At 33.0% G+C, this 21,476-nt stretch overlaps 1 protein-coding gene across 3 annotated transcripts in view; it reads right to left on the bottom strand.

Annotated features, from left to right (window-relative positions):
• Nucleotides 1-21,476, bottom strand: part of LOC145277536 (maestro heat-like repeat-containing protein family member 1) — a 216,739-nt gene that overhangs the window by 115,468 nt on the left and 79,795 nt on the right. For 2 of the 3 annotated variants that reach the window (XM_080128991.1, XM_080128992.1), the window contains exons 9-12: nt 19,244-19,322; nt 16,095-16,208; nt 10,638-10,679; nt 22-95 (exon numbers count right to left, since the gene is read on the bottom strand). In XM_080128991.1, coding sequence (XP_079985117.1) covers nt 22-95; nt 10,638-10,679; nt 16,095-16,208; nt 19,244-19,322 — 309 coding nt within the window. The remainder of the gene's footprint in view (nt 1-21; nt 96-10,637; nt 10,680-16,094; nt 16,209-19,243; nt 19,323-21,476) is intronic. The other variant, XM_080128993.1, reaches the window with a different exon arrangement.

Here is a 21,476-nt window from a genome sequence, read left to right as displayed (position 1 = left end):
AAAAAATAAATAAATAATTACCTTATTGTTTGTTTCAGTCAATAAAACCTTGAGTCCAGAAAGGAGAAGTTCCTGCATATTTTCCATGCTTGGACCTAAATATAAAAAAGAAAGAAAACATAAAATTAGTTGACTAAAAACTTTACACTTTATTCTGTGATAGGTAAATAGATAATAAATATTTTTCTGTATTTTTTTTTTTTTTTTTTTTTTGATTAAGTCAAATATTAAATAAGAATTCTCTAAAACTTTGAGTGATGACGAAGTAAATGAACTCCACTCAACTGGTTTTTCGCTGGAAGGTTCCTTTCTTGCGAAACCACAGTATACCAAATGTTCAATTGATATAAACAAATAGTAAGATACAAATGCTTTTTTTTTTATTGGGAAGGACAATAAAGTTTGTTAAAAAATCTAAAAAGAGATTTGGTACTTGGTAGATTAGTGATGTTTTAAACCAACACATTTCAGGTGAAAACATTACGTGCTTATATGTCATGTCGAAATTAGTATAAATTCAAAAAAAAAAAAATTAAAAAAATAAAAATTAAATTAAAAAATTAAAAAAAAAAATTTTTTTTAAAGATGTGGATGTATTTTTAACAAAAACTTGTCCACAATTACATTCTGATCTTAAAAATAGCAGATGCTTAATTAAAAATCAAAGGAGATAAATCAGTTTGTCAAAAAAAATTGTTCACACAGATTTTCCACATTTAAAGCATACAATAAAACTTGGTAATTAGATGAATTCTATTTTTACTAATTATTTTTCTACTGGATCATTTTTTTTTAATTTTGACATAACACACAAGTACGTAATATTTTTACCCAAAATATGTTGGTTTAAACATCAATAATCTACACAAGCACCAAATATTTTCCTAAATAAAACCTATAAAAAATTCTATTCTTATAGAATTCAAGGAGCATCCATGGGCATTTGATACTATTCATTTACAAATAAAATAAAATTTATAAATTAAATAAATTTACCCTAAAAGTGTGGAAAGGGGAGGAGTTATGGTCGTCTGCTATCTATCCTACTCCTAACAACACACAATATACAATTGATGCTTCTTTCATCCTTTTTTTATTATTTTTACAAGGGAGTCACCACTTATCAAGGCCCAAAGGCCACTTGGGAATAAGGGTTAATGAGTACAAGGTGGCCACTGAGAGCAGCGTAGTGATTAGTGGAGGAAGTTGAGTAGAATTTGTACAAGTAGAGGCTTGCATCAGGAGTGAGATACCTTCTAGAGCAGTAGAATGATGCAATTATTTTTCTAGTGACCTTGGCAACGGACTTGATGTTAAATCTTCTATTTCAAATCAGGAATAAAGGTCAGACCCAGAAGCTTGTTGAAGCAGGTAGCTTATTCAAAACGAGAACCATTCATATCAATCCAAGCTAAGTCTGGGTTAGAACGTTGGTGGTGTTGCCACTTTTCCATTTTCACTTCTCTAATTACTAAAATAGCACATTTACTTTAAAATATCCAATGGTTTCAAATTATTTTATTTACAGAACATATATACACAATATACAATTTATTAACAATGAGGGGAAGTGTGGGGAAACACACACAAAAAATACAAATACAGAAAACCAAAAGACACAGAAAGAAACCAAATGAAATCAGAAACGGATTAGCAAGTCCATCCCAATCTTTTCTAAGTGTAAAACATCTGTTTTCCATTTTTTTTGTTAGAATGGAAAACAAATTAGTCGATCTAAATGGTAGTGGGGTTTAAAGGGGGAAATAAAATACGGGTGGAGTTTGAAAGTGGATAATTTCCTTTCAAAATAAATGCAATTTGGGATATCAAGGGGGAGTTAGGAGTAAGAATTTTGGAGGATTATTATGATCCAATCATCGAACTAGCTAAGAGAAAATGGTCCACTTTAACCAAGATCAGGTCCACGCAGTACTTACATCTGACTCCCTTTTGTATGTAAAGTCCAACAACTTGTATTAAACTTTTTGAATTCTATGCAATGTCATCTTTTCCTATCACATCTAATTTTGACCTTAAGTTTATATTTGCAGTATAAAATCAGATCCTGATAAGAAAAGGATTCAATCCTATACAATTCCCCTTAACCATGTCGTCTACACCACCATTCTATTTATAGCAAGGATTGCGAAACATACGACCAGGATAGTGGATATTTGATATTAGTATAATTTATTTTGGATTATCTTTCTCTTTCTCTCTGTATGTGTGTGTAAAAAATACAGAAGTAAATAGCACTTACCAGAATCAGAGGGATGTTTTACTTACATGATGATTTTTTTTTTAAAATCAGTTCTTATAAATAATTATTGTGTATCATGTTTTTCTAATTTCATTGTCCTATTGTCTTAGATAGTTTGTAGATTTTATGAGAAAAGCATCAATAAAAAAAAAAAACTATATATAATTTTTGTGAACTCCTAAAGTAACCTATCATTAAATGCATTAATAAAATATTTACATCAGGAGGACTCATATTTTTTTAAATATAATAAAATGCAACAATAATCAAAAAGGAAAAAACAAAGCAAAGCAAGACAATAACTAGAAGGCAAGAACACTGGTTTACTAATAATATAATTTTCCTCTCAGGCAAACATATCAATAAGCCTTTTTTTTTAATTTTGTAGTTGCTAAATTGCAAATGTAAATTTGCAAACAATTTTTCTCTGTCAAGTCTAGTTTTTAGTCTTATTTATTTACAAGTAATACATTTCCATAAAAAAATGTAGAAATAAAATTATGCTTGCCAATTCTCACAGTAATCATATAAAAATCATTGAATTACATTAGCAATTTAATTTTTCATACATAATTTACAAGCATTAAGACTTGGTATTGTTCAGGATTTAAATAGAAACATTTTTCATATAACTTCTTTTTTATTGGTCTTCCTCTTCTTTCTTAAATTTCATCAAAACTGCCTCCATGATATTGCAGCACTCCAAGACGTAAGGGAGCAAAAAAGAACAATTTTCAAGGGGGGGGGCTAAGAGTCAGCTAAAGAGAGCAGGTGTAGCGTTTGCCATAAAAAATGAGCTGGCAGACAAGCTTACTGAAGCACCAAAGGTTATCTCTGAAAGAATCATGATCCTGAAGATCCGTACGACTGAGAACCGCCACATCACATATATGCTTCAACAATGACATGCACCAATGAAGAACAGGAAGCATTCTATTTCCAACTATGGAATAATTGCAGAGGTCCTTGCAGCAGACAAATTGATCTTGCTTGGGGTGGGAAGTGATCACAGACGTGGAGCCCAGTACTTTGCAAATTTGGCAAAAGTCAACAAAATTCAACAGTGAACTGCTGACTTGCCTGTGTTCAGAACTCGAACTGACTATCACAAACACCTACTTCATCCAACCAGATAGCCACAACTTCTCATAGACACATCCCAGATCAAAAAACCCTCATCTGCCGAACTACATTATTGTCAGATGCAAAGACCTATGTGAAAAACACAAGAGCAATGAGGAACCCTGACTGTTACACTGACCACTACCTCATATGCTTCCTTTGACATTAAGCCAATGTACAAGAGAAGAAAACCCCTATGTAAAAGGAAGTTGAACATCACACAACTGAAAGATGAAAAATGTCAGAGGAAACTGGAAGAAACTATGACTGCAGCACTAAGAACATGCACAGTAGAAGAAGAATCCCTTGACAAAATGTGGAGAGTACTGAGCAAAGCAACTTTTGAGGTAGAAATGCTGACCAAATGCTGACTGGTATGAGATCGGCCGTGAAATCAGAAAGAACATCGATGAAAAAAATCATGCACTGAAATGCAAGCTAAGCAATCAGACTGCAGCTAACAAAGAGAAATGAAAAAAAAAACAAGATCTTAGCTCCAGAAAAATCTCTGGAAAATGGAAAATAACTGGTGGCTTCAAAAGGCTCTAGAAATGCAGAACATGGCAGATGTAAATAATTCTGCTGGTTTCTTCGGGTCCCTAAAAGAAGTATATGGACCTAAATTAGCAATGTCCTGCTCCCAGCTGATAAATCCAGTACAATAACTGAATGACCCAGCGATGGAGAGAATATTTTGCTGGATTACTAAAAATGTGGCGTCAACTACAGAGAAAGACACGTTAAACCACATTACTGCCCTCAGTCTCTAGCAAGATGTGAATGAAGAACCAAAAACGGAGGTTATAGAAGCCACAAACAATACAAAAATGAACAAATCGCCTGGAATTGACAGAATTCCAGCAGAAATGTAATATGGAGAAGAATTGCTGATATACAGGCTCTACCAACTGATAAAAGAGTGCTGGTGATCCAAGACCTTACCACAAGAATTTAAAGATGTCATGATTATCCCCATTATGACTAATATCAACAGCTGGAAAAATAATGGCCCAAATCCTCAAAATCGCCTGTCCAATCTAGTAGAAGCAGTGTTCATGGAGTCACAGTGCAGTTTTAGGCAGGAAAGAGCCTCAGACAAATACATATAGCTATAGAGCGACATTGGGACCTATACATGGTCTTCATAGATTTCTGGAAGGCCTTTGACAAGGTTGACAGAACCATGCTTTGGAGAGTTCTCAGGATATTTGGATACCCTGATCATTTTGTGGAAATTGTGAAACAGTTCCATGAAGGCACCATAGGAAGAAAGCGATCTGATGGAACAAAGCAAGTGGTACCAATGCTATTTATACTATTCCTAACAACAGTCCTGCAACTTCAGCAGGAAATACACAGAGGTGTCTATATCTGCACAAGAACAGGTGGCAAACTCTTTAATCTTTCTGAGGGCAAAGACCAAAGACATGTAGAGAACTGATCACGGAGCTATTATTCATGGATGATACTGCTCCGGTAGTGCATGAAGAGGAACACATCCAGTAAATGGTAAACAGCTTCTTGCATACTGCACAAAAGATCAGACTGCAGATTAACAGAAAAAACTGAATTGATGTACCAGTCAACACCTGAAAGTTGTACCCACATAAGCGATTCATTAAAATAAATGGTGAAGAACTAAAAGTGGTTTCAACATTTAAATATCTGGGAAGCATGACAATAATCGCATTGACAAGGAAGTCAACTGGCGAATCCCAAATGCATGTGCTTTCTTTGGTAAACTGGATAAGCATCTTTGGTCAAGAAAGGGTTTCAGGCTGATGACAAAATGCAAAATGTACAAAGCAGTAGTATTGTCAGCCTTACTCTCCTCTTTTGAAACACCTTATATTGGGACCACAATAGAAGCAATGCCACCGTAGGAGAATAATAAAAATCAGGTGGAATGATTATGTGATGCAGGTGTAAAAGCACATATCAGCAGCATAGAAGCAGTGCTTGCAACCACACAACTGTGTTGGACTGGTTGTATTGTAAGAATGACAGATGACAGATTCCTGAAAATGCTCCTCTGCAGAAAGCTAGGTAATGGCAATAAAAGAGTGGATGGGCAAAAAACTTTGTCACAAAGATAAATGCCACCTAAAGGAAATGGCTATTGATAGGCCAAACTGGGAGGCACAAGCAAGTGACCGAGGGAGTTGTCACAGCAGTTTATCCAAAGGGAAGGTAGTGATCGAGAATAAGAGAAAGGTTGCAGCCTAGCAGAGACAATTCTGACAGCTTCACATGTGCTACCAGCAGAAGGATGTTCAACACCAAGAGAAGAGAACTTCAACCAGGCATCTTCAGACATGAAGGGAATGTAGGGAATGGGAATAGAATATATGTGTGTGTGTTTTTTCAATTAAATTTCACTCTGTGTATACTACTCCTTTTTATTTAGAAGTCCAATGTATGTTAAATATAACAACAGGGCATATATAAAAGAATAACATTATAGTTACATTCCAAGATCCAAATATTTATTTTTCATGCAAAACAGCTCCTTCAACATGTTAAAATTTCAGTATATTTTTACAGATCTATTTTGTTATGCAGAAACAATTGGTTAATGTCAATATCAACTTTTTTCATACATATACTCCTCAGAAAAATGAGAAATTCTTTGCTTAGAAAGAAAAAATGCATGACAATATAATGTCAAAAAAAGAAAGAAACATCATAGAAAGCTCAATATTGTATGTTTGTTCTGATAGTCATATTTTCCTTGGTCTACATCGGAAACTGAAACTACAACCTTAACTGTTTAACATATCAAAGAACTCTCATCCATTCTTTCAACGTGGCTATACTATGGAAGTCTCCTATTTTACACACAGTTCTCTATATTATTCAGGATTTATATATATATATATACATGCTATACTTTTTTCAATTTTCTTATTATTTTGTTTTTGCTAGGGATGAAGCATCCTGCTGGATGCCAGACATTCACCCACTATTTTAAACATTCCAAGAAATCTAACCATCTGTTGTAATGCAATTGTTTGTACACATTATTGAGATTTTTTTCAATGACTGTTCTCATCTTCACATCGTTTCAGTTGATGAAACCTTCAACCTCCTTTAGGTGCATTTTGGTAATTTGCAACTTGGTAATCAGGAATTTTGCCAGGTCCGTAGCATAATGGATAAAGTACTTGGAAAATTCAGTTGTAAGTTACACTCTTATGAAGGTTGGAGGTTCAATCCTCAGTCATGGCTGATGGAACGAGAACATGATAACCCAATGGCTTAAAGAAAGGCCTCCATTTGAAATCATGTACAAATTAAGGAGTTCAACAAGATACACCTGAAGAAGGTCGGAGATTACCGAAACGTAAAACCAACACTCAAGAGGAGTTTGAAGAATCCCAATAGTAACAATAATCAATCCGCATTTCAAAAATTTAGAAACAATTGTTTGTATATCTCTTGCACTTGGTTCACTGGGTATGAAATGAAATGAGTGTGTTTTCGTTATGTAATTTATTGATTGAGATTATATGTATTAATTATTATTTCATTTGAGTTACACACCTATATTTGAATTTTAACGGACATTTTTTTTCTATAAAAAATATTAACTGTGTCATATATTTTAGAAATATATTAACAGCTATATGACGTTATTAAAAATCTCCCTCTTTTAACCCCCCACCCTGGACTTTCCGTCTTTTTCTGTTTCTGAAATGGAACAATGTCACTCTTTTCACAAGAAAATTTTTAAATATTTGTACTGGTGTTTTTGTTTTCTTAATTTCATTCATCCAAAGGAAGTTTTGAAATAAAGACAAAACGTTGATGAACACATAACTCGGTTTGTTCCTTTTTACCTCTGTATTTTGTCGGAATACTATTTCCATTACTCATATCATATATATATACTTGCTTTTCTGACTGTACTAATATGCAGAAGTTTTAATGTAACGTAAACCAACATCTTGTTAATCTTTCCCAGCCTTTTTCATCCAAATAATGATATGCCTTGTTTATCGTGAATGTGAGTAAAAAAAAAAAACCATGTATATCTAAAAAATAAGAGTTAACGAGTGGAAATGGATTTGAAAGCAGCACACCAAAAACATTTGGTTAGAACACCTACCTTTTGTTTTTGTTAGCAAGTGTAAAAAACAAACTGAAATATTAGTAGTAGTAGTAGTAGTAGTAGTAGTAGTAGTAGTAGATGTAAGTGTAGCAGTAGCAGTAAATCATATTTGAAATGTTAAATTGAAATTAATGATAATCCACACGAGAAGATAAAGAAGTCCACAAAAACTTGTAAATGGTTCCATAAGAAAGACGGAGACAATGTCCAGAACACAAGAGGTGAAATATTTCTTGGCAAAATGTTTTTTTACAAACGAATCACCTGCATTTGGACACCTAAACAAAGATATGGAACAGGAAGGAAATATCAATGCCTTTGAAGTTAAAACTTTACAATACATTAACAGCTCCTGTTATTGTATATATAAGTGAAACAGACTATCTGGTAGAGTATGAGAAGAAGCTCAATGTGTTTGAAATGAAATGTATAAGAACTATTTTGGAATGATTCTGTAAAAACCTGCAGATGTTGGAAAAAGACTTAATATTAACAGATCCCTTTAAAAAAGAAAAAAAAATGATTTATGTGATTTGGACATGTTTCATGCCTACTAGATTTCATCTATGTCAAGAAATCATATCAAGAAGACCTTATTCAAAAAAGATAAAGAAAGCGATTACCAAATGGGTTGACCAGTATGTCCTTCCTGACAAAACCGTGATTAGTGGTAGAATTTTGTTTTTGAGTATAATAAAGAAAGAAAAGAATAAGATTGGAATAGATCGTTATAAACAAAAGTGAATAACAGTATAAATAGTAAAACTATTTAACCCGCAGCCAAGAGAGAAAAGAAAGAGAATACATAATGAGCAGAAAGCAACTAACTTGAGATTTTGTCTTTATTTGTAATATTTAATTGGCTTTGCAAACTCACTTATCTTGATTCAAACAACAATAAACTGAATGGATGATCCAACAAGTCATGATCACTGTCATTTTATATATATATATATATATATATATATATATATATATATATATATAAGAGTAGATTACTGTTTTATAAGTAAAATGATGAATAAATAAATAATATTTGTTTATTTCTTTATGTCCCCCACCTCATCAAAAAATATGGGCGATTTTCTAGTGAAAAAATATTTTCCACGATCTCCAAGGTTGGAGATGCTATTAACCGTATTATCATTAAAACACACACACACACACACACACACATATATATATATACCCTTATTTTCAAACTAAAATTTTTAATCTTTGATAATTTGAATCGTGTGATTTCCATTAATTTATTTTTAACTCTGAAAATGCTTTATTACAATTTTTTTATTCTTATTTCTCAACACTTCTAATTTGTGTATTCTATTGCTACTTAAAAATTATACTTATGACAAGTAAAGTACAGAAACGTTTGTGTTTCATTTCCATGAGCAATCAACAAGTTATTTCCATAGATTTACATTTTAGGATTGTTTTTTATAGCTAACACATGTTACTCTAGTTTCTACCAAACAAGATGTGGTTTTATTGTCCCCTCTTTACCCATTCATTTCCTTCATCTAATGAGTATTACCTCCCTTTATTTAAAAAGTTTCCTCCTTAGTCATTCTTAGTAAGCGTTTTATATAGTTTCCCTCTTACACTCGTTCTAATTAGGCAGATTCATCTGCCAGTATCACAGTAATATTTTCAATAACAAATAACGAAATCTTTATATATACATGTGGGTGTTTATAGATGCTGGTCTTCTTTTTATAAAGAAAGTAACACAAGGAGACATTTGCGAAGAGTTTTCATATATAGTTTTGTTTGGAGAGAAATTACTCAGGGAAATGAGACTAATGTAATCATAGCTAGTTACTACCTTCTTAAACATGATTTTCAAAATAAGTGATGTACACTGACACAGATCTAAAGTAAGATTATTTCTACATTATTGGCAGTGTCTTGTTCACACAGCTTCCACAGAGAGACTGATTTGAAAACTTTAGTTTTCTCTCCACGTTTGACCTCTGCCCTTGGTCTCAACTTTATGCCATTCATCTTTCATTCCATGCTGGGAACGATTTTGTTTTACAGACAGAGACATCAAAGTAATATTGACCTTAGATTATATCTATATTATTAGCAATGTCTCGTTTGCATAGTTTCCTGAAGACACTGATCTGAAATTTGCTCAAAAACATTTCATTGTTTCTGTTTTGTTTACAGTGTTTGATTTTGTCCCCTGGCAAAATTTTTATTTATTTTCATTCAATCCTGGGAATGATTCTGTTTTAAAGATCTGGGTTATCATCATGCACTCAGTGTGATCCTTATCAAAATTCATACTAGCTAACTTAATTGCTTCTGACATCACTACAATTATATATATATACATGTTGGATGGCCAGCGTTGTCCGGTCTTATAATACGCTTAAACATGATATTTTAACTTATGCAGATTGCATATGTAGTATTCTAGAATCAGTCTTCTATTAAATGTTACATATTACGAGGAATAATTTGTCTGGTGGACTAATTTGCTAAAAACATTAAAAAATAATAAACATAACGTTGTTCATCAAATTCCATCTGTGCTTATTTACAATATCACGTCAGCTGATATACGGACTTGATGATCTTAAAAATAGTCTTTCTTCTCTTATAGATAAAAAAGAATTTTTAGAGGAATATTTTGTGTTACACTGACCAAGGTTATACCGGTGTAATGTAAAATATTCCTTGTAAAAATTCTTTTTATCTGTAAGAGAAGAAAGACTATTTTTAAGATTAGATTTTTATTATTTTTTGACACTTATCAGATGAATTTTTATACAAAACATATCTAAGAACACTGCCAGAAATATAAATTACCTTTGTATGAAATTTGCAGAAGATAGGCTCAGCAGTTTCAGAACCTATGAGGAAAGAACTCACACACAAACATACTTTTATATATATATATATATATATATATCTTCATTAAATGCACTACACGAATTATATAGAGAAATATACAAATGTGTTTAAATGTATAAATTGTACATCAAACTTATATAAGATTACATGCAGCTAAGATCATTTTAAATAGAAGCCCTTAGAGAATATTAAAGAGGATTTTGAAGGCAAGATTAAAAAGAACAATAAACAAAAAAAAAAAAAAACGAGCAGAGGAAAGTTGAATGCATTTCTGTGAAATACCTTTTGGGTTGGACAGGGAGAAACTACACTTGTAGTTTAAGTCTGTCAAAAATACAAATTAATTTCACCAATATAAAATTGTATTGTCAAAATAATAAATAAATCATAAAGCTGAAAATGGTGAATAAGAAAACAAAAAATTGTGGCAGAAATATTTATCACAATCTTTATGAATGACTACTGAAGACGACTATAAGCCCCCAAGCCATTCTCACTCAAACATAGGTGGCTGTGTGGAGACTTCATTCTCACCTTTAACCTCATGTGTGATAGCTATAATGTGCTGCATGACATCTTCACACAAGTTCCGCAAAGAGGCTTTGTATAAAACTGTAACTGAGATAATTTTGGCTGTCATCGAAAGGCTACTTTTTCAGTTTGAGTCACTGCACTGTTATACAAACTGCCATAATTATTCCGTCCGTTAGTCCTCTCATTACATGAGCGAGGTTTCTGACAAATGGGGAAGAATTGCTGTTTTCTGGGTCAGAATCTATCCATCTAACACTTATCATTGGTTAGTTTTTGACCTTTAAGTAGTATTTTTTAAATCCATTACATCAAGTGACTTCATGCACTGTCTAGAGTTATTTCCTTAAAATATATATATGTTTGAATAATTAAAGGCAGTACTGGATGCAACACACGTACTGATTTTTGGATGATTATCCCTCAAGCAGCAGATAATACAATGGGACCCAATTATGGTACACATTAACAGGAATTGAAATCTGCCTTCTAAGGAGTTTTTCACCTCAGTGTCAAAACCCAGCAAACTTAAGCACTTTCATTTCAATAGAAAAAAAGTCTCTATTTCTGCTCCACGCAACAGTCTACAAACAGAAAGAAATGGTGATGTCTATCATGTCCAGTTTCCATTATTTTTGGCCATTATTCTTCACATTTCAATGAGCAATCTCATTTCAGACTTCTGGAAAGCGTTGCTGTTTTCTGGGTTGGAATTTATTCATCTAACACTTATCATTATCCAGTTTTGGACTTTGGAGTATTTTTTTACCTTCTTACATCAAGTGGCTTTATGCCTGGTCTGTAGCGATTTCCATAAAAAAAATTCACATAGAACAAACATTCAGACTGTACATAGATGCAAACATTTTTTTTTTTTTTACATAGCTTGTTGCACTTTATCCTTCATTTAAATCAAATTTATTGAAATTTGATTTAAATAGTGTGTTCATTTCTTTACAAAGATATTTAACTGAAAAAATTAACAGGAAATCAAAAGCAAGAATTTTTGTATTCTTGTTAATATAATAATAAATAATTTTAATAGGTTTAACACTCGTATTATTTCGATCCTTCGGACTACTGTCTCATCTTGTATTTTCACAACGTTTCGGTTGATATAACCTCTGATCTTCTTCAGGTGTATCTTGCTGAACTTAGGAATGTTTCTATTGAACAGAATTTCTAACAAAACCCTTTATTTACTTCACAGGGGTATCATGCTCTCGTTCTGTCAGCCATGACTGAATAAAGGTTCTAAATAATTCACAATTGTATTTTTCAGTCACTCACACTGAGGATTGAACCTTTAATCTTTAACCTTCAGAAGAATATAACTTTACAACTGATTTTTTCCAAGCATTCTAACCACTGCACCACAGGTAGAAATTCCATCCAGATTCCAGAGTTCAACAGAAATATTCCCGAGCTTGACAAGATACACCTGAAGAAGGTCGGAGGTTACATTGACCAAAATGTTGTGAAAATAACACTCAAAGATGAGAATAGTAGTCGGAAGAATTCAAATAATATGAATAACTAATCTACATCTGAAAAATTCAGAAACGTAATAAGTTTAACACTTTACCGTAATTTCACAGTAGATTTGATTATCAGAAGTGTATTTCTGTTGCATATGTATATAGGCATTTGAATGCAAGTCCAAACTAGCTGAGATCAAAAGCCACAAACTACAAACAAACTTAAGTAGATTAACAATGAGTTAACAAACTTTCTCCCATTATCTTTCTGATACACATATGTACGAGGGTCATTCCAAAAATAAAGCCTCAAATTTTTTAACTCAAAAGGTTGAAGAGCTACAAAAATGGAAGTAGTACCATTAAAACAAGCGATCTTTTGTGCTCCAGAACTTATTTTTCTACATGGTCATCACCATTTTTAATGCACTTTCGCCAGTGATGAACAATGGCTGTGCATCAATGCCTGAAGTGCACTTTGTCATACAAAGTCATTTCAAAGGGAAAGTCTATTTTTTTAACTCAAAAAGTTGAAGAGCTCTGAAGACGGGAGCAGTACCATTAAAATGAGCGACCTTTTGTGTTTCAGAATTTATTTTTTTCTACATAATTTCCACCATGCACTTTTATCAGAAATTCAATGATGCTTCCGACGCATGTCTATGACAAGAGTTGCTATTTAGAGTCTCACACCATCACTATCTGCAATAGAGAGATGAAACTTTCAGGTCATCATAAAAATTTAATTTGCAATCCCCTCTGATCCATTCAGGTTAAATAAAAAAAAATAGGAGTCATTACCTTTGGAATGTCACTCATAAATACATTAACAATAAACTTTCTCCCTTTCTATTCCTAATGCACACATATGAGGCATTGAATGTCATAACTCTGTAAGTGCCACAAACAAAAAAAAAAAATGGAGAAAGATGCTGTTTAACGACTTTCAAAATGCTATAGAGTCTGAGCCATGGAAGATATCCATGTAAGGTTCTCTTTATTGTGTAACTTCTTTGTTAGCATACTTTTGTGTAAGAAAAGCAAAGCATTTTGGAAGACAAAAACATTAACAGCGTTTTTCTCTTTTTCCATGACAACAATGAACCGTGCGGTAGAAAACATGGTCACATTCAGTGTTATACCAAGCCTACCTTATGATATAAATAGCTGATATTTTGACAAAAAATAGTTAACTGCATGTACTTTCATACAAACCCATAATAAATATTTTCACAATCAAAAAACAGAACAACAGTAATGTAATAAAATGAGCTACTGTTGTCCAGAACATCACTTAAACAAACAAACAAACTTTTTTTAATATTGCAAAAAGACTATTATCATAGTAATAAAATTATTATTAAAACACTGAACAGTTTTACTCTTATCGAATAATAAAAAGAATAAAAGGAATAATAATAAACAGCAAGTAAACGGGAGAATGTACACTTATAAAATACAACACTTCCTAACCCTTATCCACAAGTGGCCTCTTGGCCTTGATAAGTGGTGATGCCTATGTAAAAAAACAAAAAAAAACAATAATCATTGAAAGTTTTGGTATAGGAAGTGTTTGCTGCAGATCTACGCAGTTAACACGAAGTGTGTTATCCACATTCTTGCTGTATTCTTTCATTATTCTCTGTCCTTCTGAAGCTTTTTCCTTATGCCTTTGAAGTTTTTCTCCTTTTTCCTGCTTCATCCTGTCATCACTGGCCTCCTCAGCTGCCCTTATAGTGATGTTCAGTCCATCGCAGGTTGAACAGGTGTCTGTTCTTCTTTTTTTTTTGGGGGGGGGGGCTAAAAACTGGTGCTATAGGACCTGTTGAACACATTTCAGTAATAGCTCTCCTTCACCTGGATGTTCGAAGTTCATCCAATCCAGGTACATGTTGTAGAGTTTGGTGGCATTAAGGGATGAATCGAGGTAAGACCTGCATAGGGATTTTGCTCTTGTATAATGGCTGGAAACAGTTGGAAGAGTTTTAATGTGTTCGTGAACAAACTGATCTGCGGCTGTACCTCTGATCATGACTGGTGGTGGATGCTTACTGTGTTTGTCTGGTTCTGGTGTTCCACAGGCAGACGCTTTCTTTAATGCTATGTCTACTCTGTCAAGCGTGAGGCTGACAATAGTCACGGATCCTATCTTACATACCTAGTAGCTGTTATTCTCATAAAAAATGGTGTACTGATAGTTGACTGTTCGGACTTAGCCAAGGTGGGCTGAACCTTTGGTTTACATCTCCATTTTACTGCCAATGGATGCACTAACTTTTGGATGCCCATATTTTTACATGTCGTAAACATGCCAATAACCCAGAATTCCTTAAAGATTTTTTCTATAACTGGCCGAGTCACCTTATCAAAACACTTGTCTGGGCATAGTTGTCCTATAGCACGAGCAGAAACTGTTTTGCCAGTAAAACGATTCGCATACTTCTTGCCAAGATTCCTCAATGTTTTTGCAATCATACAGGCCCATTTCTCTGGTTTTCTTGCTTTTTCCCTGCCATGTGAAGGTCCTGGTTGCTCCATGTCACTGTCTGTGTCACTAGTTTTCATTCAAGGGTGAAAAAAAACTTTTAAAAAACTCAAAAAAATGTGCAGAATCCATTAATGGCGTCACGCTATCTCTATGTAGAGGCAAGTAAACAGGAAAGTCCGTGATTTGACAGAAAATCTTTGTCTCTGACGCTTGCTAGTATGCCTCGTGGTGCTTGATTGTCTGACATCTCAACAACACGTGAACACAGACTGGCATTTACTGAGTTAAGACATTGATTCTATGAGCCAGGTGACCACCAATAACATTACAGGTGACATCAAATGTACATAAAGGCCCATTATCGACCTTATAGCCTGAAAAACAACATTGTCGCTGATTACTTTTCAAGTTTCAAACATTGGGAGAGAATAATGCTAAAACCCAAGAGATGTTTCATTGTAAAATGGATATAAATGCTTTATATGATGAGCGGGTGGACTGTGGTGGTGGGTATACTGTGTATTAATCGATTTCTACTCATGTTCCGGTTTAAATTCGACCATAACTTCTCTTGTGCGTGTTAGAGGAGATTATGGGGAATAAAATGGTATACTAACTTGATATTTTGCTAAGTTGTGACATTCAGTGCCTCATATAATATCTGTAATAATGCACAAAGGTTGCAGTAAAAATTTTTACAAACAATTAGAGCAATATCCGACATTCCAATTTTACATTGCGTTAGTTTTGAAACAAAAAGTACTAATTATATTGATCAAGTTATGAGACAATTTCAGGTGTGGGTGCTTTTCTTGCATCAACGTAACTTTGATAATTATTTTGTATTTACTATTAATAGAATATTTATTAAAATAAATCTGCTATAGTGAAAAGCATAAAATATTTTAAATCTTAATTTTAAAAAAGTTCTAAAAATCTACCAGAATGCATTTCGGTTTTTTATCTACTAAATTTAATTCTGTAAAAATCCACAGAGGTAGAGCAGAGACGATTTTGTTGAATGAGGTATAAATTTTGATAGCAACAATACAATAACATAGGGTTCAGTGCTAGGTGCAAGATGATGCAAAGTTTTGTCTTCATTCTCGAATACCGATTACTGACTTCAAGTTAAAAGTACTAAAAATGCAATTGTAATACAAAATATAAAAAAATATATTCTTTTTCACTTTCTTATTAAAGATATATTTTTTAATTTTAATAAATTTTCCCCCCACTTACCTCCAGCATTAATCAGATGCTTGAGAATGGACAAGATTCCAATACGTGACTTTTCGTTGTGGCTTTCTAGTTTCTGAAGAAGCATGCCAACCAATTTCGCAGAAAATGACCGAGCTGGAGGAAAAAAAAAGATATATATACATTTTTATTTTATTTTAATCATTCAGCATTGAAAATTCGTGACAGCCTTGAGAGAACTATGGTTCACAAAAAATAAAAAGTTCCTTTTTTTTTTCAGAGTTAAAAAATAAATAGGAGCCTTATTATTTTGAGCTCTTAATCATTTGAGCACCCTAACCCAACTGTAGCATGTATGTAACATGCAAGGTTGGGAAGGTATTAATTTCTCTCCTACAGGATGAAATGTGACACAAAGGTTGGAAAGTGTGATTAAAAAAAAAAAATCGGCAGCCTTCAAGAAGGAGAATTTTGACCAAGGTTGTGCAGGTTGGCACAGTCATGGAAACAGGGTGGGAATTCTAAAGTCAAATAGTCTAAGAGAAGAAATTATTAGAGTAGATTGTTTTTTTGTTTGTTTTGTTTTACGGCATATCAACTACGTTTGGGTCATTTTATGCTGAAACATTAATTATAACGTGTTAGATGTTGGTTAGTTGTTTTTGGTCTTTCTTGTGGAATCTTTTTATTGTATATCTTAATCTTTCAAGAATTCAATAACTTTTTCTGGGTCAATTTTGTTAAATATCGACCTGAGACTATTCTCTTGGTAATGCTTTATTTTGGGCTCATTTAAAGTTCACACAGCCCATCAGTGTATGATGTACTGTGCAGGGCTCCTGACACGTTATGCAAATAGGCACCTCTCCTCCTTTTAGTAGATGTGAGTGAGTGACATGAGTATGACCTATTCGGAGTCTAGCCATTACTAACCTCTTTTTTCTTGACATCTTTTTTGTACTTCTTATTCTGATGTTTGGTGTTACTTTGAATAGTTTTTTCTCTGTGCAGGAGTTCCAGTTTTCTTGCCATTTTCTTTTTACATATATATATTTATTTTGGGTTTTAGGTCTGCATAAGGAATTTTTGTCTGTTGTATGATTTTGTTAAAGTGACTCTTTTGCTGCTTTACCCACTTTTTCGTTCGTATATTAGAGTAGAAGGCTTTCTGGCATCTAAGGATCTCAATAATGAAGGGATGTGACTTTGCTGCTTATCAGGCGAATCAGGAGTATGTACACCTATGAGTTCACCAGAGCACATTCCATTAAAATACTTGTGAAACAGGCACAGAGATGCAACATTGCGGCGATGGGACAGAGGTTGGGGCTTGTCTGATAGTGTGGGACCTAATAAATTTGAGACTCTTTTTTTGGAGCCTTCCTATATGCAGTAACAGTACTTCATACATGGGTGAATTATGGCTTTGTAAAGATATAGGATTTAATAGAAATGCTGTCTTGCTTACTGTACCAATAACAAAGAAATCAAACAAAATAAATGTAGATATCATTATTTAATTCAACTTTGAATATCAATTTATTTTCTTTCATCTGTTTGTGTGATACCACATGTGCTTTCTTCTCACTCAGCAACAAACGTTGTTCCCAATATTGTTTCCATGATCTTCTTCTCCTTCATCTTCTTTTCTGGCCATGTTGTCATCTCTCACACTGGTGACTGCCAAGGTGGGTGCACACGGGTTGACAAGTATAAAAAAAATAAACTCAAAAGAAATACAAACTATGACATTTTCTGTAAATATCAGTTGCACTATGAGTGTGTTTGTAACACCATCGACTTTCTAGATGCGAAGGTCCACATCTTAATTTTTCTGTCGATTCTGTTTGTCAGTCAGTTGAACAATTCATCTCCCTGTCATAAAATTTGTGGCCACACCTAAAACTGCCTATAACCTATATCTTTTTTCATTCCATTGTTCTGAAATAACTGCCACACCTTGATTAACCATCTCCTTTTAGTTTCTATTTGTGTGTGTTTGTGAACAACCTCCTATCAATTGTTTGCAGATAAACCCATTTTGTCATTAAATTTTCTCCTTTTCTCCCACTTTTCAACACTTTAGGGGGCAACGCAGATAATATCACATTTGTATTAGAGAATAAAGTTTGATACCAGAATTTTAAATTCTTTGTAGCGTAATACGGTCACAGCGGCAGTTTAACATTCGGGTGGAAGTCTTATTCAGAAAACACTGGAACAACACTAACAAAATACTGGTAACTGCACAAATCTTTTTGCTTTGAATTTGGTAAGTGTTCATCATTAGAATTACAAATTTTGATAAGAAATTTGGGTACGTGTTTAGTTGAATCAAGACATTAAAAAATGAAAATATTGGAAAAAATTATATTGTACGTACCCGTTATGGAATTAAGTTCTCATAAAAAATTTTTTTACTTAATTTTATCAAGTGTTTTTTTTTTTACAGAGGAAAATTAAATTTTAATGAGATCAATTGTCTTCGGCCATCTTGATTTAAAAAAAACTACTTGATAAAATTAAGTGAAAAATTTTTTATGAGAACATAATTCCATAACGGGTATGTACAATATAATTTTTTTTTATATTTTCATTTTTTAATGTCTTGATTAAACTAAACAAGTACCAAAACTTGTATATTAAAAAAAAAAAGATATTTTATACAACTTTTGATATCAAGGAAAAAATCCTATAATAATAAATGGTATCATAGTTACCAACAGAAAGGAAGAGAGAAAGAATAATAATAAGAGGAAAAGCAAAGTAGAAAATCTACAGTGCAGTGCAGCAGAAGAGGAGTGGGGTGTAAAAAAATTCTCAGAGAGGAAAAGGGTTATAAAAGGAAAGAAATAAGAGACAAATGAAAGGGAGAAGAGATAAAAAGATAAAAAGAGGTAACAAAGATAATGAGATAAGAAAGGAAATAAAAAAGGAAAGAGATAGAAAAGGAAAGATTAAAAGAGGAAAGAGATTAAAAAAAGGATTTAAAGGAGATAAAAAGGAAAGCAATAAGAATAAAAAGGAAAGAGAACAAAACGTAAAAAAAAAGGAAAACAATAAAAAAGAAAACAGAACAGAAAACAATAAAAAAGCAAAGAGATCAGAAAGAAAGATGTATTGCTTTAAAAGAATGGATTCTTTTGACAACCATATAAGATAATAAAAAAATATCTCCATCCAACACTTACAAATAACAGCAAAACATCTGAGAACTTCATTGTAATTTTTTATGCTCATCGGGTTTGAATAATCCATTGGAGCTGTAACCTGTGATTCAGATTAAAAAAAATAAAAATATAGCATCATTTAAAGTAATATTTTGCAAATCAATTTGACATTAAAACAAATTCATTAAAGCAGAAACTAAGTTCACACTAAGTAATATTTCCCTCGTGTATGCTATAATGAAATTTACACTATGTAATATTCATTTAACATAGCAATATTTCATTATAATCTGACATCATGTCAAATTTCTTCATATGTTGTGATGTTAATATTGACAGTAAATCAGAAAAAAATGATTTTTTTTTAAATTGTTTTAATTTTGGAATGAGATTTAATTATGCCACTTCTATAATGAAAAAAGGTATATCAACTGAGATAACTTTTTTTTATTAATATTTTATATATATATATATATATATATATATATATATATATATATATATATATATATGTTATGATTTAATTTGTTGTTAAGAGTTACCCCCCCTTGGGATTGACAGTCATAATAAAAGCGCCCTCTGTTTCATTTTCCCGCTCGATCCTTTCAAGAGCGTACGTGTATTTTACAGTTAATAAAACCTTTCTAAAAGGCAATTCTTTACTTACTGATACTATTCACTTCAATTTTATTAACTGTAAAAAAAAAAAAAAAATAATGGATCGAATCTTACGTCCCGACAGATTCGAGGTGGAACCTACATGCCCTAATTCCGAAAAATCCTATAGGCATTGGAAATTAACCCTCCAGAATTATATCCGCTCACATAATAACGGATTAATCGAAAACACTTCAGATAATTTCTTTGCCTTGATCAATTGTATTTCAGCCTCTGTTTTCGATTTAATAAGCGATAAAACCGACTACGATAGTGCATTAAGAACATTGGACGCCGCTTATTTAAAACCTGAAAATATTGTTTATAATAGATATCGATTGATGACGACGAAGCAACAAACAACACAAAATATAGATGCCTTCATACTACAATTGGAAATGCTTGCCAAAACATGTAACTTCGAAGCGGTTTCTGCTGAAGAAAACAAAAATCAATACATTCGGGAAGCTTTCATCGGCGGAATTTCTTCTTCGTCCATCCGACAACGACTGTTAGAAAAACCCATCCTGACTTTACAAGACACATATGCCACGGCCAGATCTCTTGAACAAGCAGAAAAGCATTCGATAAGCTACGCAAATAACTTTACTGTAGCAGCTACAAATAATCCTTCGGGCTACAATCGTATAGCTGTGACTAAAGAAAATATGCATCCAAAAGGGGTTTGTTTTTTCTGTGGAAAATCACGTCATCCTCGATATTTATGTCCTGCACGAAACGCCGAATGTAAAAAATGCAAAAAAAATGGTCATTGGGCTAAAGTGTGTAAATCTTCTATTTCTAACACTCATACTGCTGTTCTTTATGACGACTCTGACTACCCCTCACCTTCTCTATCCTGACTAGGAACTAACTCCAAAGATGTCACATTCACTCAATGCCAAATTAACGGGCACTTCGTGAACGCTATGGTGGACTCCGGAAGTGTAAAAACATTCATTAATGAAAATACTGCTAAAAAACTTAAACTCTTCACAATACCTAAAAACAAAACTATAGCTCTGGCTGCTTCCGATCAACATGCTAAAATAACTGGCGAAGCTGTCGTGGATTTAATACTGAAAGATAAAACCCATTCTGGAATAACAATTGAAATCATTGAAAACCTTTTCATTGATTTAATAATCGGAAAAGATATTTTAAAAAAATATAAAAAAAGTAACACTTAAATTCGACGGTCCTAGAGACAAACTTATAATTGGAGCTATAAACACGAATAATTTTTTTCCTACCATAAACGTTCCATCCCCTCCTCTCTTTTCTAATCTTTCTCCTCATACTACTCCTATTGCGACAAAATCCCGACGTTACACTTTTGCCGCCAACAAATTCATAAAAGAAGAGACTGCTAGAATGTTGAAAGAAGGCATAATTGAACCTTCGATATCTCCGTGGCGAGCGCAAGTTCTTGTAACTTCGAATGAGAATCATAAGAAAAGAATGGTAGTCGACTACAGCGATACCATCAATAGATTCACGGAACTAGACGCTTACCCAATGCCTAATATCAATAAGATGGTAGACGACATCGCTCAATATAACATCTTCTCTACTCTCGACCTAAAATCTGCTTATC

This window comes from Euprymna scolopes, chromosome 6 (genome assembly GCF_053919585.1).
Source record: "Euprymna scolopes isolate OS-2025 chromosome 6, ASM5391958v1, whole genome shotgun sequence".
Lineage (NCBI taxonomy): Eukaryota > Metazoa > Mollusca > Cephalopoda > Sepiida > Sepiolidae > Euprymna > Euprymna scolopes.
Note: the sequence above shows the minus strand (reverse complement) of the source record. Positions and strands in the feature narration are given on the sequence as shown.